Source organism: Podarcis liolepis, assembly GCF_965112155.1.
Source record: "Podarcis liolepis genome assembly, chromosome: 1".
Taxonomy (NCBI): Eukaryota; Metazoa; Chordata; class Lepidosauria; order Squamata; family Lacertidae; genus Podarcis; species Podarcis liolepis.
In genome coordinates, this window is record NC_139554.1 from 98,531,724 (window position 1) to 98,548,602 (window position 16,879).

The 16,879-nt window shown below is 40.5% G+C and overlaps 1 protein-coding gene across 3 annotated transcripts in view; it reads right to left on the reverse strand.

The window, feature by feature from the left end:
• The window catches only part of LRP1B (LDL receptor related protein 1B), a 742,760-nt gene that overhangs the window by 61,394 nt on the left and 664,487 nt on the right, over nt 1–16,879 (reverse strand). For all 3 annotated transcript variants that reach the window (XM_083492761.1, XM_083492762.1, XM_083492763.1), the window contains 6 exons: nt 14,908–15,030; nt 12,013–12,194; nt 9,937–10,136; nt 4,006–4,194; nt 2,970–3,118; nt 2,194–2,287 (listed from right to left, as the gene is read on the reverse strand). In XM_083492761.1, coding sequence (XP_083348887.1) covers nt 2,194–2,287; nt 2,970–3,118; nt 4,006–4,194; nt 9,937–10,136; nt 12,013–12,194; nt 14,908–15,030 — 937 coding nt within the window. The remainder of the gene's footprint in view (nt 1–2,193; nt 2,288–2,969; nt 3,119–4,005; nt 4,195–9,936; nt 10,137–12,012; nt 12,195–14,907; nt 15,031–16,879) is intronic.

Genomic DNA, 16,879 nt, shown 5'->3' on the forward strand with positions numbered 1-16,879 from the left:
GTGCAGCAGAAAAGTCTCCACTATGAATTACCATGCAGAAAATGCAAAGCTGCGCAAGCCTGTTTTCATGAATATAATATATTTGTATTCACCTGTCACGTATTCATCTGTCATGGCAAAATTATAGCAGGCATACTTGTACCTGCTGCAAACATTGTTTACTTTTTAAAAAATGACAGGAGTATTGTGGCAGGTGCATGAACTATGAGCCTATCAAAATATCTGCAGATTTTACTGCTGCAGGATACTGCAGCAGTGTTATAAAAGTGCTAAGTAGCAGTACATCTTGTGAAATCTCTAGTGATTGCCAGACTGCTGCAAATCTTCTTTTGTATTATTTGCAAAAGCTATAATATAAATAAGGGAGATATTAGGAAATTATTTAAAAAGTTAAATATTATACCAAGCTGCAGCAGAAACGCTTAGAAAAAGTTCTATTTCTCCAGATAATTAAGTTACTATCTAAATTGTTTGTTCACTCTGTAGCAGTCTTGTAGATTTTATTCACTTACCGTATTTTTTGCCCTATAGGACGCACCGGCCCATAGGACGCACCTAGTTTTTTTGGGGGGAAACCACGGGAAAAAAATTTATTTCCCCCCCCCCCCAGGTTTGCGCAGCCATCCCCAAGCTAGAAGAGGGAGACGGAGCGCTCCGTCTCCCTCTTCTGCCTTCAGGGACAGCTTGCCCCGCTGTCCCCCGAGTTTGTGGGGCTGGCGGGGGGAGAAGCAAGCTTGCTTCTCCCCCCCCCCGCCAGCCTCCAGATCAGGTCGGGGAATAGCGGGATGGTGGCGCTCCGCCACCCCCCTATTCCCTGAGCTTGTGGGGCTGGCGGGGGGGGGGGAGAAGCAAGCCCCAGGAGCCTCCAGATCAGGTTGGGGAATAGCGGGGTGGCGGCGCTCCGCCACCCCCCTATTCCCCGAGCTTGTGGGGCTGCAGGCTGCTGCCCACAAGCCTTGCGAGCCCGCGGGACATCCTGCCGGGCTTGCAAGGCTTGCTGGTAGCTTCCTGAAGCCTGGAGAGCGAGAGGGGTCAGTGCGCACTGACCCCTCTCGCTCTCCAGGCTTCAGCGAAAGCCTGCATTCGCCCCATAGGACGCACACACATTTCCCCTTCATTTTTGGAGGGGGAAAAGTGCGTCCTATAGGGCGAAAAATACGGTAACAACAAAGACAAAGTGTGTTCTCCCTCATGGAGAGCATGTGTTGTGGTGGGGGCTGACAAGACACCTCACTGTTGCTGGACAAAAGAGTTTGGCCATCTTTAAACTGGGGTGGGATGTTACCAGGGAGATTTATATGTTGCCATTTATTGATTGACAGCCCTATTTGTTAAATACTCTGCACGCAGCGACGAGCTTCCTCTTTTCGCTGCGTGCTTTGGATCACCCACCCTCCCTCCCTAATGCTAGGCTGTTTGCTTGACCTTGCTATGCCTGTCATGGGGTCATCTGCTCTTGGGGCAGGGGCCTGGTAGGAGTTTTGTCCATTTGGCTGATTGGCTGGTGCCAGTTGGTTTTTGCCTACTGCTTAGCAAATCATCACAACTTGTAAGGTTGCGGTTAGGCATTGGTTTGGGAATTGGTTGGTGGAGGGGTAAGTGCCTGCCCCTCCAATGCTGCTGCTGCAAGGGAATTCGTTAAAGGAACCCAGGGGCTCGCCATGCTTTTGTCCGAACCCCCTGGCAAGTGGCTAGGGCCACGCAAGCCCCTGGGAGCATTTGGGGAGAGGTGAGGCATGGTTCCCAGTCCTGTCTCTCTCCCCGGGTGACTTACCCTTTCTGACTTTGCGGGGGGTGCAAATGTCAGACTGTCCCCATGCGGGGTCAGTTAGTCACTACCAATGCCTAAGCAATCACTCACATTGCTGTATTTTTAATAAAGTTGTGGCCAAAATTATGCCAAAAACCTTAAACATAAATCAAGTGTCATTGTATTCTTATTTGGGGTGTCTTGGGGACCTCGACGCACAAATTTATATCCCACCTTCCTCCAAGAAACTAAAGGCGGCATTCATGATTCTCTATCTCTCCATTGTATTCAAACAACAAACCTGTAAACTAGATTAGGCTGAGAGATTGGCTTAAGGTCATCAAGCAAATTTCATGGCCAAGTGGAGACCTGAATCCTACTCCAACCCTCTTAACCACCGTACCACATTGACTCTTACAGTATGAAAATGCTAAAATACTTACGGCATTCTTCAGGTTCATCTGATCCATCCCCACAATCATCTACAGTGTCACACTTCCACCAGAATGGAATACATTTGTCAGTTTTGCAGCGGAACTGTAGGAGAAAGGTATAATATGGAAAACGTTCAAGTGTTAACAGTTTTTATTGAAATAACATGATTTTTTTTGCAGCTGAAAATAATTTATAAGAAATCAGAGCCCAAAGCCATAATATGGAGTCTGCTGTTCTTTGAAATTAGTTTCTTGCCCACTAAAAGTATTAATGATCTGGATTCACAGGCATACTTGGGTGAGTGGAAGGCACTTCCATTCTCATGGGTTGGGGGAGGGGGGTATTTTTGGAAATTCCATGACATGCTAGTTCAGAAACAGAGGGGGACAGTGGGCTATAAAAGCAAATGAGAGATGGAAGAGCCTGTTCCATGAATAGAACTTTGGAAATCAGGATCCAGGCCAATGCATTATCAGTCAAGTTAGGGTGGGGGAATAGCTTTGTCGATGTACTTAATGAAATTTATCCAAATAAGGAATATAAAGATAGATAATTTAGGCTTCAACATAACTGTAACACCATAAAGCAGATTTTCTGATTTTGAAAAAACAAAACAAAAAACCAAGTTGCTAACCAACAGTACCTTCATTCATTGCTCTTTAAAACTATTAGTGCCCTCCCCCCTTAATCTCAAAACTCTCACAAGTCTTTACGCTGCTTCAAAGTCTCTAAATACATTAATAAGTAATCCTTATAAATGTTACAATACACACGTTCTACTTACTTGACTGGCTGTGCAGTTTGATAAGCAAGTCTTATTATCTGCCGCGAGGTAAAAGTTGGTGGGGCAGGCACAGGTGTGTGTTTTGCCTGGGGCCAGGAGGCACAGGTGACTACAGCCACCATTAGTCAATGCACAAAGATGTTTAGGCACTAGGAATGCAAAAGAGGAAACAATTAAAATGTGCTAAGGTGATTCACATGAAAAGCAACATAGCTGGCTTTCCCCCAGATAAACTTCTGGCAAATAGAGGTACCTCAGTACGGCTAATAATAAAGTAAACAAATATGCATATAAATATTTACCATCAGACTATCTATATGAATGAAAGTAATTTTTTCCAGGGGCAGCACATCCCATTTCGCCGCCTGAGGCAAAATGGAAAGGTGCTGCCCACCAAGTCCTCCCTTATCTGGGTCACAAGGCAGTTCCAGCAAGATCTCATGGAGTGCACAAGATTTCAGTGAGATCTTGCCAGAAGCCTGTGGCACTGCCACTTCTCCAACAGTGCGGTTTTTTTGTCTTGCGAAGTACGGCTATTAGCGGCTTAGCAGCTATTAGCGGCTTAGCGGCTATTAACGGCTTAGCAGCTTAGCGGCTATTAACGGCTTAGCGGCTTTAAGAAAAAGGAAACAAACTCGCAAGAACTCGCAAGACGTTTTGTCTTGCAAAGCAAGCCCATAGGGAAATTCGTCTTGCGGAACGACTCAAAAAACGGAAAACTCTTTCGTCTAGCAAGTTTTTCGTCTTGCGAGGCATTCGTCTTGCGGGGCACCACTGTACTTCTTTCCAGGGCCCGTTACAAAAATTGAGTGAGAACTGAGGCGGTTCACAAAGCCAACATAGGTTGCTTATGTAATGGACCTTCAGTGTCAGACCTTCAGCAAAACTAACCATACTTCTAATATTTTGCTCTTCTTTCCGTCTTACTTCTTTAGCAATTCAATATAAAACTGCTTAGGTTAATCACTAAGCAAAGTCTTCAGAACTCTAATGAAGTCAGAATGCTCTTTACAGAACACATGCTGAAAATATTTACCATCAGGCTGTCTGTATGAATGATACACTTGGATATCAGTTATGGCATGCCACGAGTTAATCAGTGCTACTTTATCTGCTCCAGAGGTTTTATGGGCACGGTTGACTGTCTTGGTTTTTCCATCAGTCCAGTAGATGTAGTCTTCAAATAATGTGAGAGCAATCACGCCTAGAATATGTTGATTAGGAACTGCAAGAGAATGTAAGATTAATGTTCAGTTTTGGAAGACTGCCAGCTAAAATATTCCATACTGCAAAAGCTGACAAAGACAAGGACTGCATAGCTTCTTGTGAATAATGGCTGTGACAACCTGTCAAGCCTGGAGGCTCTTTGTTACCAGTTAAAGGTATCTAGGATTAAGATTAGATACATCAACCCCACTTGGCTAAACTCTGTTGGCCTAACCATAGTGAAAGAAACAGCTGGGTCCCAGGGAACTGATAGCAGGATACTATTTGAGCACTGCCACATGCAGATTTGAAAGTTTTTGCACAAATTGTAGGCTGGATGTAATTTATAGCTTCTGCAGGGATTCCTTAATTCTTTGGATGCAGCTTTGTTTCATCATACAAGGTTATTGTTCTATTTAAAAAGGCAATTCAAGGGCACATTGTTTTGGTTATACTGTGTCTAGGCATGCATATGGTGCGCTTCAAGTCACCACCACAACAGCAGCAGAAGAGCAAAGAGTGTCAGAGCAGAGCCTATTACTTTCTGGGCATGTACAAAAGACTCTTCCTTTCCACACAGCTTGAGTTCATGTTCAAGATAGTGAGTACACCCATTTCTCCAGCAATTTCTTACAGTTTTTCATTTCTAGCTGAACTTCTCCCACATTTTGGGATTGATGTTCCAAATTAACTGATTTTGTTTTCCGAGTGGCACTGTGCATTAATGGCAAATCATCCTCTCATGTCCTCCCCTCCTCTTCAACTTCAGAATTTTGTTTAGACCACTGAGTATGTTTAGTTCAGTGTCCCTTTGCATGCTGTTTTAAGTTCACCCATTACTAGTAACAAGCATGTAAAATAGTAATTCACAGTTCATAAAATTATCATGACAGTAAAGACAAAGCTCTATGAAGAGAGAAGAAAATGAAGTTATGTGCATGAAAAACACTGCATTTTTGTACTGTAATGCTAGTATTCACTTTGTTGTGAATTATCAGGTGGGATTTCATGTGTGCTTTCAGGCTTATTTCATGTTCAAGGCCACAATTCCCCAAGGATCACCTCTCCCCATATGAACTGACCCAGACCCTGTGACCATCATCTGAAGCCCTTTTCTGTGTTCCTCTGCCATGAGAGGTCCAGAGGATGGCAACACAAGAACAGGCCTTTTCTCCAGTGGCTCCCCATTTGTGGAATGCTCTCTCCAGGAAGGTTTGCCCAGTACCTTCATTACATATCTTTAAGAACCAGATGCAAACATTTCTCTTTAACCAGGCCTTTGGCTGATTAACAATCTATATCTTTTTAAATATGTTTGTGGGAGGGCAGTTATTGGTTTTTGTTCTTGTTTTTATTATGTTTTGTGTTCTCATTTTGTATTTTTATGTGGTGAACCACCCTGCCATCTTCAGATGAAGAGTAGTATGCAAATGTTATTTAAAATAATATTACCTTTAAAAAACACCTTTAAATAACATTGTATTGTGGAATACTAACCATTCAAGACTACTGTGTAGAAGACTGCTACCTAAGAACTATTCCCATAATATGCACTGATTTAGCAAACCCAGTGATCATAATAGTATGGGGGAATTCAATGTTGCACTACGTTGAACGTTACAACAGTGCAAGCATTTCAGCTTGCCAATTGGAATGATCCCCTCACCCCCGGCTACCTCCATGCCCTGTTCTAGGGGTTCTCATGTCCCCCAAGCCAACTGCAGGAGGCACAAGGGGCGCTGGAGGGGAAAGACCCATTGTATAAGCAGAAGCCACTGAACTCTGGCCCTCTAGATTGGGCTCCGAAGGAGTATCACAAAAGGGATACAATGCAGTTTGTAGGGAAGGTAGCAAGTGAAGCAATCCATTGATGGTATAATACAGGAAAATATTTGCAAGTACTACAGTAGATGTTTGCGATGAGAATAGGAATTGTGCTATGTTTCATTTTTAAAATATTCATGAGTTTCAGGTCAAACTCTTTTATGCTTGATATAAGCGCTGCATGTCATTGAGCGTATTACCACTGAGTGTATCTTTTTATGCTAAATCTAGTAACCTTTGTTTGACAAATGCTGCTTATAAAGAACTGTTAATCTTGTCTATCAATGTGTAAATTGATGTACGCAATTTTTTTACTGATAACTGCATTTATTTGCCCACAAGATAGTGCAACTGCTTATCAATCTATATTAATGATTTGTTTTCCATTTCTCTAAACGCTAATTTTTTCTGTAGCATTGAATAGTTAATTATTTTAAATAACGGTACCAATTTTAGGAGATGACATTTGTGCAATCATTGGTAGTCCTTAGCCTTCTTCAGTCAGTATTGCTCCCATGTGGGGATGCCAGGTAGAACTTCCCCCTAGAATCTACATGTACAAACATTTGTATCAATAGCAGTTAAGGCTGATGCTGATTGGGGCTGGTAGGGCAGAAGGCAAGGAGGTGAAAAATAGGTGGATTCAGAGCCAGTAATAGGCAAAACCAACTAATTTTGGTTTTGTCCCCATTCTTCTGCCTGCCGAGTTCTACAGATTCTAAGGAGGGGAAGCTAACAGACAGTGGACTGGATGTAAGGAAGGAAGCAGGCAGGTGGGACCTTGCTGAGGAGAGACTGAGATTGGTGGAGCAGTACCCCATTTGGCTTATTAGACCAGTGATCAATAGACCCTTCCCCTTATGTAATATTTTATTTACTGATACAGTGCCTATCAATAAATAAAGGTAAAGGGACCCCAGACTGTTAAGACCAGTCGCGGAAGACTCTGGGGTTGCGGTGCTCATCTCACTTTACTGGCCAAGGGAGCCGGCATTTGTCCGCAGACAGCTTCTGGGTTATGTGGCCAGCATGACTAAGCCGCTTCTGGCGAACCAAAGCAGCTTACGGAAACACTGTTTACCTTCCTGCCAAAGCAGTACCTATTTATCTACTTGCACTGGCGTGCTTTCAAACTGCTAGGTTGGCAGGAGCAGGGACCGAGCAACGGGAGCTCACCCCATCATGGGGATTTGAACCACTGACCTTCTGATCAGCAAGCCCTAGGCTCAGTGGTTTAGACCACAGCGCCACCCACATCCCTTCTATCAATAAATATTCCTGAGCAAATAGGACTAGCCTGAACCCCTAAATAGCAACTGATCAGGAACAATTTTACCCCCCCCCCAGGTTCTTGTACTGCTCTAGGATTGGTGCTAACAAGATAAAGGGTGACGATTGTGTCAAAATATTAAATTATGACTGAGGTCACTTGTTGAAAACACTGAGTGTGTTTTCCTCCACATATATTAGGAATATGCATATATAGAGGAGGAACTCTGAGAGCTTTAGCTCAGATTTATTGCTTGTTACAGGGTATCATCATGTAGGATGAAGTGGTTTAAGAGGAACCAAGATCTTTTCATCTTATAACACTTATACAAAATATGACTTTGCAGTACTTTTTATATGTACTAAATGAAAAGTCAGCTATTAAGGTGCACATTCTTTGACAGCAGGTGGCAGAACATGAAAGTCAAGTGGGTGGGGTGAAAGATGTGTGATAGGTACATTGATCACTATATAGGGGGATATGGTGACGTCAGAATCCGCAATTCTGCAACTATTCCTGAAGAAAGAAAATGTGACACATCAACAAAAGATTTGTCATCAAAGGAAGAATTGCAAATGTTATTGGTTTTCATTGAAGTACACTCTCTACTGTTTGCTGAGTTTTGCCCACCTGCATTGTTATTCTGATATACCAGTAGCCTGCAAAGAAAGATTAAATAGTCCCAATGGCAAATCTGGCATTTCTAATTGACTCAACATGTATTTTACATCCCTTTCTGTAAGTACCTTTATATAAAAAGCAAAGAAAGCATGGTTCTCTATTATCACTGTCTGCGATGGAATACTGGACTACGGTGGTACCTCGGTTTACGAACTTAATCCGTTCCGGGAGTCCGTTCTTTAACCAAAGCCATTCTTAAAATGAGGCGCACTTTCCCTAATGAGGTCTCCTGCTGCCGGTGCCCTTCCACTGCTCGGATTCCATTCTTAGGCCGAGATGAAGTTTGCAAACCAGGACACTACTTCCGGTTTTGTGGAGTTCGTATACCGGATAGTTTGTAAACAGGGCTGTTCTTAAACCAAGGTACCACTGTATACAGAAGTCCATTAAATGAGTTTGTAAATTAAACTGTTCACCATGGAAAGCATAATTTTGAGTATTTTGTCAAAGGTTTAATCAAGGGTTCATATGCAATTTACCATTTTATGTATAAAAATCATGCTCTGAATCTCGCTCATTAAATTATATACTCTTTATGACAACCTGTGTACTTTCTTCTTATTTTTAAAAAAATATGCAGACAGTTCAATATTGATTAATATTTATTTTATTTAGAAACTAATATTGATGTTTTTAATATGATTTTGAATACAGTACTTATGAGATTTGAATAAAAAATGTTAAAGGTAGGTGAATTCAGAAAAGTCCATCATTGCTCATATGTATGAACCTCCATTGTCTTCCATAGAGCTTTGACTATTTCATGTCAGCTGCAGAAGTAGTATAGTGCTGGCCTCATGAATAGAAACCAAGTTGGGAGACAACTCTCTCATTTTCCAAGTACTATGAGGTTAGAAATAGGGCCCTTTGAAGTTGAGTGCTAACTCCCCATTTGAACTTTCCCAATTTTGACAATATACACACAAAAATCAAACCGTGCTCACAAGAAATAAATTGGTAAATATGTGAAAAGTGATTCCCATTATAATCCTGATAGACAATATTATTACTCCTTTATTCTAGATGTGACCTGATGCTATGAGACAGTCAATTCCCAGATAACAACTAATAAGGCAAGATTCAAATCAGCAAAGTCTTCATTTAAATTAGCAGCTCAATCTGTCAACCATTTGCTGCCTGGGTTCTTAATTTAGTAGCAATAATCCCCCAAGCTTGCCTCGTAACAAATAAAAATATTTGGTACTTACATGTGTGCATGTACATTTGCTGTGCATATATATATATATATCAAGAAGTTTTGTACAGGAGTCACAGTGTCACAGCAGTAATTCTCAAATCGCTACAGTTGATTAAGGAGGTGAAGATCTCCAGAACTACACTAGTCAAAAGTAGCCAGCATGCTGCCCTCCAGATGTTGTTGAACTCATCAGGGGCAATGCTAATCAGGCCTGATGGGAATTATAGTCCAATAGCATCTGGAGGGCACTTGCACTAATGGAACCCAGTAAACGAAATATAAAAAAAGACTGGATTTTTTAAACTCTGTTTCACTGGATTTTTATACTAGAGAAAGATAGATAAGAATAGGGGGGGGGAATAGTAAATGTACGTCATTAATTGGTCTTTATATATTCTTCCTCATTGGTCTTTGTATATTCCTGAGTTACATATTCTTGAATCACATATGTACTGTCATTTTAAAAGAACTAATGGCTGCACTTTTATTAATGAATGGAAATAAATGTTTTATGCTTGTACTGGTGATTTTCTCCCCTTTTATGTCTGCATTAAGTATTTTTAGCTTTGGATAGGAAAATTGAGTAGTGCTTTAAAAAAACAAAAACAAAAAAACAAAACAGCTACAGTCTCATGCTTTCCATCCTCTTGGATATGCAGTGTTCTGATTTCTTAGCATACATTATTGGTGAAAATGTAGTCGATAGAAATACGTTCACTTCTATAATGAGCATAAAAAACCTAGCTAAATAACAAAATGTCTGAACTTTGTTTCAGAGAGCAACTGACCTTTATTTCTACGAGAGCCATCCATGTTAGAAAATTCAATATGGCTTTCATCAGCCCAGTAGAGTCTTCTGTTGACATAATCTATTGTAAGAGCCATTGGTCTAGATATCTGTGTTTCTATCACAATTGTCTGATTAGAGCCATCCATGCCAACTCGGCCAATGTGAGGATACTCACAGCAATCAATCCAGTACAAATATCTAGGAAATAAAATTGATAACTCTTTTGTTTATTGATACAAATGTATTCGTCAGGGGGGAAAAATGTGTATAATCAGGGGATCAAGAATTATTCTATTACTGCAATCCTAAACATTCTAACTAGGAAGTACTATTGCTGGTTAGTAAATATAGAGCTCACTGATTATATTACTTGTCAAAAGAGTGAAAATCTCTGAAATATGGGACAAACTAGACTCTGTGGTGGCAGGTCCATTTCTTTTCACTTGTTGACTCCAGTTGAAACCAGGTGGTAGCAATCTTAATGTTACCAATAAAAGGAATGCACTGTCCTATGTCCTCTTCCCCTCAGTTGGAGCAAAGGATTAAAGTGGAATATGGTTCAGGAGACAGAAGGGTTCAGTGCCCTTCACCCACATCTTAATTTTATTGTTAATAAAATATCCTCACCCCAATTTATATGGATGTAATGAGCATATGAATGATGTCCCTATAAGACCTTGTTTGGCTGTACTGTCTCAGAAAACAATCACACATTGCAGGGCCGCTATTGTTGCTTGAGCAAATGATTCTGCAGGAAGATCCTGACTTCATCAATCAAATGACAAGTTCACAAATATTGATATTTTGCATCAGAAAAGAAAAACGAGTGACCCACATGTGGATCATGGGTCACATAAGATAAGGCGAGCTATTTCCACCACCGCCTGCCCCCCAAATTAGAAAAGGCTTCTGCTCATTTCTGAGGAGGAGAGGAGGATAGGCACTACTGTAGAAACAAAAATAAGATTTCTAAAGTGCCCTTAATCAAAATTTATTCAGGCCAATTAAAATATTGTTCGGGGCAGCTGAAAACAAAAGAACACTTTGTGTTATCTATATGCAATGTTACACAACCATTTCCATGGCCACAGGGGCTTTAAATCTGCATATTGAAATCAATGGGCAGTTCACAGCATAAAACACAAATGCAAAATAAAAACAAGAACGAAACATAGAAATAACACCCCCTCTCCCCCCCTCCATTTAAAAGGACATAGAGTCATAGAATGTTAATCAGACAAAGGCCTGGTTGAAGAGGAACATTTTCACCTGGTGCCTAAAGATGTATAATGAATAAAGACATCACTATTGATTTCAAGATGCTGCAGCTCCAAAAGCTGCTAGGTGAGAAACAGCAACCCACCGCTGAAGGCCCTTTTTCTCTCCCCTACCAGATGTCAAAGGGATGGCTGGGTGCTTGGCAGAGTCAATCAGGAAATCCTACTGTTTGCCTGTTCTTTGATGTGAACACTATTGCTCACCTGTTCTTTGAGATGAGAGCTCCCAAAGCTAATTTCCAGGCTAGACCAAAGCTGGCTTGGCTGATATCTCTAATAAATAGCTACAGTCCTGGCTTGTAACATCCAGAGAAATAATGCCCAAAGAAAATATGTCACTGGGTATAATTTGGAGCAAAACATCTTGTCAAGGAACAAAAAAGCTTTACCAAATTCTTAAGATCTACTGGATGTTTGTATTAATTTTAATTGAGGGACCCATCTGCTTGTTAATTGTAAAAAAAAATCCTTATTCTGAAGCATAACTGTTTAAATATAGGGGAAGCTTTACTGCTTTATTATCTTATTTAAGGATGTTTCATCTCTTAATAATATTATGCTGTAAAGTTTTAACTTATTGCAAATATATCTCTGTCAGGTCACATAATTAACCCTCCTTCTGCCTTCAGAGGAGAAAAGGATATTTCAATTTTCCATTCTGGAATTTTCAAATATGTTATGATAAATACTTGAGTTGTCTTTTGTAACCATTAAACACATTCATAAACTAACCTCAGAACCCACATTCTCCTAATCAGATGTGATCAATTAACATAATTTGTAATATAGTTCCATACCCAGCTTGAGGATCTAAACAGAGATCTCTCGGGAACTTCACCCTTTTGCTCACAAGAACGGTGGGATACAGGCCATTGACTTTTGATACTTCAATAATCCTTTTTTCTGTGTCAGACCAATAGAGATTCTTTCCAACCCAGTCAACTGCAAGTGCATTAGGAACAGCTGTGTTATGAACTACCTAGAGAAATTAAAATTGTATAAGTAGTGGAATACACAGAAAAACAAGAACAGAATCCATTTCTTATTCTTGAAAAATATTTAAAAGATGCAAGAGAGAAACAAATGCTATTACACTTGACAAATGTGATTTCGTAATTGGCAGCACAATTAATTGTATATCTACTGCGAAGTTTTGTTGTGCTCAAAGAGCGTATATAAGATTACAGACCAAATTTCCCAAGGTATTTGAGGGAAATTATGCATTTCTTAAAGAATATTGAAAACAACAACGAAGAGGCTAAAGTAAAACCCAGGTTGGTTTGAGAAAGCTATTTTAAAATAGTAAATTAATAAGGTTGCCATATGTCCAGAATTTCCTGGACATATCTGGAATACTGTAGTTGTAAGCAGTGTCTGGGCAGAAATCGCTACAATGGCTGGGAAAATCTGGACATATGGCAACCCATGTTGGCTGTGTTGTTTTTGGCAATTTTCTTTAAAAATAGCCAGAATTTGCCAGAAAAGCTCCACAACTTTGGGTAAAGCTAAAAAAAAAAAGACTCAACAACTTTTCTGTCTGGATTTTCACTGTTTGAAATATGGCAACCCTAAAATTTATTTTTTAGTCCCTTTTCTCCAAGTGCAGGCTGATATCCAAACTGCTAGTTTAGACACTAGACATGTCCAGTAGAACTGCTGCTTTTCACTTTTTTTGATTTTGGCAAGCAGGAAGACATGCCATGTTGTAATCTGCTTCTGTGAAAGCCCCCCAGAATCAAATATAGTATGGAAAGTGGGCTGATTGCTTAGAAACACCTGGAGCATGTGAAATGCCTCTTTAGGTGTAACTGTCAGTAGGCGCTCCAGGATAATTGACAGAAGACAGGAACAACCACCATTACTGTTAGACTTCAAGAACAAAGTGGGGTCCTTCCATATCAAGTGATCCAATACTTCATGTCTTCCCATTTTCTTAATATTTTGTACACTTGTTGAATGAGCAAAACTAAGTTTAAAGCCAAATAATTCTAACTTATTATTGTTAATTCTATCACTCTGGTTTGGAACACATTTTTAAAAGAAAACCCTGACTAGCTTTTCAAATGCCTTTTAACTGAGTAACTTTCCAAAGAAATGCCTGATATGAAATGCCTGATATTATAGGTTTAAGCCTTGTTTATTCTGTTATATTTATTCCAAGATCCTAAACAGAACCCAAATACGGCAGATATGTATGTACAAAATATTTTTTTTAATGTGATCTCATTGAGATCCCAATATTAAATTTTGCAAGTAGCTCTTAGAAATATTAATATATATATTTGATTTTTAAAAAATCATATTCATTTTTAATCACTTTTTAAATTTTGTAATTTAACTTTGAAATCTAAAGCCCATCACGTGACATATTAAAGCCCATGAAGTTCTGAAGAGATCAGTATTTTTAGTTTTGAAATATCCGGGCTGGGTTTTGTCTGGCAAGGCCAAAATTTTCCTTTTTCCTTTTTTTTTGGAATTTCAAACCCTCATAACTCAAAAATGGGATGAGATTAAAAAAACAAAACTTTAGATTTGAACTTAATTTTGATCATTCAACAAGTGTACCATACAGGATGCTGAAGCTATCAAGGGCAACTATCCAGTTACAGCTGTGGCCTTGCGTGGAATGGGCTGTACCACTGCCACTTCATTTACAACTTCTGCACCTAATAGTAAGGCCACACATTCATCATCCCGCACAGAGGCCATCTGAGATCTTACAAGGTATCGCAGGCAGTGGTTTTCCCCCGCTAGAAAAATAGGTGCTGGCACTCACCATGAAGTTGTTACAGTAAGCGCCATGAAGTTGTTACAGTTTAACAACAACAAAAGAGGTGCTGGTACTGTGTCCAGTCGTGGCCGGCTCTGGGGTTGCAGTGCTCATCTCGCTTTATTTGCCGAGGGAGCCGGCGTACAGCTTCCGGGTCATGTGGCCAGCATGACTAAGCCGCATCTGGCGAACCAGAGCAGCACACGGAAACGCCGTTTACCTTCCCGCCAGAGCAGTACCTATTTATCTACTTGCACTTTGACGTGCTTTCGAACTGCTAGGTTGGCAGGAGCAGGGACCGAGCAACGGGAGCTCACCCCGTCACGGGGATTCAAACCGCCAACCTTCTGATCAGCAAGTCCTAGGCTCTGTGATTTAACCCACAGTGCCACCCGTGTCCCTGTACCCTTGAGTACCCCCTGGGAAAAAGCACCGATTGCAGGAGTATCCTGAGACCTTGTACAACTGTCCCAGAGCCCTGCAAGCAAGGCACAGGGCTTAAAAACTCTTTGCACCAATAACTTGTTAAGAAAAATAAGTTGCAAACATACAGGATAAATTCAATCAGCATCCTTAAATGACTTTTCTAACCCATCAAATAAAACAAGCTGCTTTGACTTCATTCAATCATATTGTGACATACAGCATACAGTTTTGTAACGGTATCTTCATTTTTATTTGCTATTAGAATTACCTAACCACACATTTAACTGGACATGTATTAGCTGAATAAACTATCTGCACGATTGGAGCCCAGTTGATCTTTAGTAAAATAAATAAATAAAGAACAGATGTGCTATTTTGTATTTATAATAATTCTTACTAGCTTAAGTTGTGCAAATGCATAACCCTATTTGACATATAATAATATTAAGTAGGAACCCAAATAATGTTTATAATTCCATGATTACTTTCCAATCACCTTGACATCATTTCCATTCAGATTCATTCTGTTTATTCTACTGCCATTTGGCCTGCTGGAATCAATCCAATAGACGAACTCCTCTTTGTAATCAAAGTCTACTGCAATCACATTGTTCAAACCCTGAAAAGGAAAAAATAATTAACCAGGTTTTTCCATAAGCCATTTAATACAACAAAGATGACAACTCTGACAAGATAAATAATCAAAGATTAATCAAAAGTGTATATAACTGGTATAATGTATGTCTTGTATATTTTCAAGTTTGATTTATATCTTTTAATAGAACATGATGCTGAAATGAGACTGCTCGATTGTGGCACTCACATGTTATTTAAACTGATAAATATAAATAACCTGAAATTAACTTCCCCTTTGAGTTAATGTATGTCTTACAAATTCAATTTTTTTTCCAAGTCAGAAAGCAGTAAGGTTTGTACTTTAAAAAAAAGCACATTGAAGCACATCTACTAAACACCTGGAATTCCACAATTTCTGTGGGGGGGGGGGGGTAGTGTCCAACCTGGCTGCAAGGCCATTTTCCAGGACTTTTGATCTCCTAAAGTTCTGAATTTTTTGCAGCTAACAAAATCTATGAACCACATTCTGGATCTTTAAAAAGAATATAACAGGAATCAAACACAAAGGATAATGGACTTTGTGAAATAATAATGAATGGAAGAAGGGAATCCACCCCAACCCCCCAATGTACTGCAACTGATTTAGCATGGTTCCAATCTATTTATGTCTGCAAGGATACAGTATACTTGGACAAGATTGCTTCAGAGCTCTTGCAATATTCCTTCTAGGTCCTATAACTTAATGGCAGGGATATTCAAATGATTCAGTTAGATGTAGTGCTAGTTTAAGTGGATGACATTTAAATGGAATTCTAGACTGAAAGGCAACATCCTCTGCAGGAGGATCCTAAGCAAGCTATACGCAGCCACTGTCACCTGACCTGTTTTGAGTGCTGTCTTGGCATTGGGAGCCCTTATGTTATAGCCCCTAGAGATTTGTCCCCTTTCAGTGGCAGTTTAGGTGTGGGAAAATAAATACCATATATACTCAAGTATAAGCTGACCCGAATATAAGCCGAGGCACCTAATTTTAGCACAAAAAACTGTGAAAACCTATTGACTCGAGTATAAGCCGGTTCACCACACCACAAACCTGGTGGTGGCTGCAGCGGCAGAGGAAGAACAAGCAGCCTGAAAGGGCTGCTTTTGGGTTGCTCGTTCCTCCTCCACTGCTGCCAACAGTGGCAAAGGCGGCGTAGGAAGGAGCAGCCCGAAAGGACCATCACTCGAGTACAAGCTGAGGGGGACTTTTTCAGCCTAAAAAATGTACTGAAAAAGGCGGCTTATACTCGAGTATATACGGTAGTTTGGTTTGGGCATGTTGACGCCCTTTAGGCAAGTTTAGATAATGGGTTGGCCCGCGGGGCTCACTTCTCGGATTCTGCGGTTCAGAGGGTGAGATAGGAGCCTCCACCTGGGGTTCTGCAGTCCCAGGGATAAGGCTTCCTCACCTTCAGGGTGTTGCCTGGGAACTGGGGCAGGCTAGGAAGCCGTGCCTTAATTCCTTCGGCAAGGGCGGGTCACCCAATGGCTACAGTTATACAGTTAAGTTAGTTCTTGCCCCATGGTCATCCCCCTCTGCTGATTTCAATTTAAGATCTAAATAAAAGTGTCCCAGTTAAACCCCATCTTATGTGCCTGCCTCTTTGTTTGCCTATTGAGGTGCAAAAGCAGGTGCAGGAGAAATTATTCAGGATTCCATTAGAAGTGTGATGTTAGATCACATAACACTCAAATTGGGAACTCTCAGATGTAGTTTCTGAGAACAAGCTCTGGGGGGAAAGGGGGGGGGTTCTCCAGGAAGGGAGAATAGATGCTGTTCATAGTATCTCACAGTTAATGAATCAAATGTTCTTGACAAAATTGACTGGATTTTGAAAGAATTCATCCTT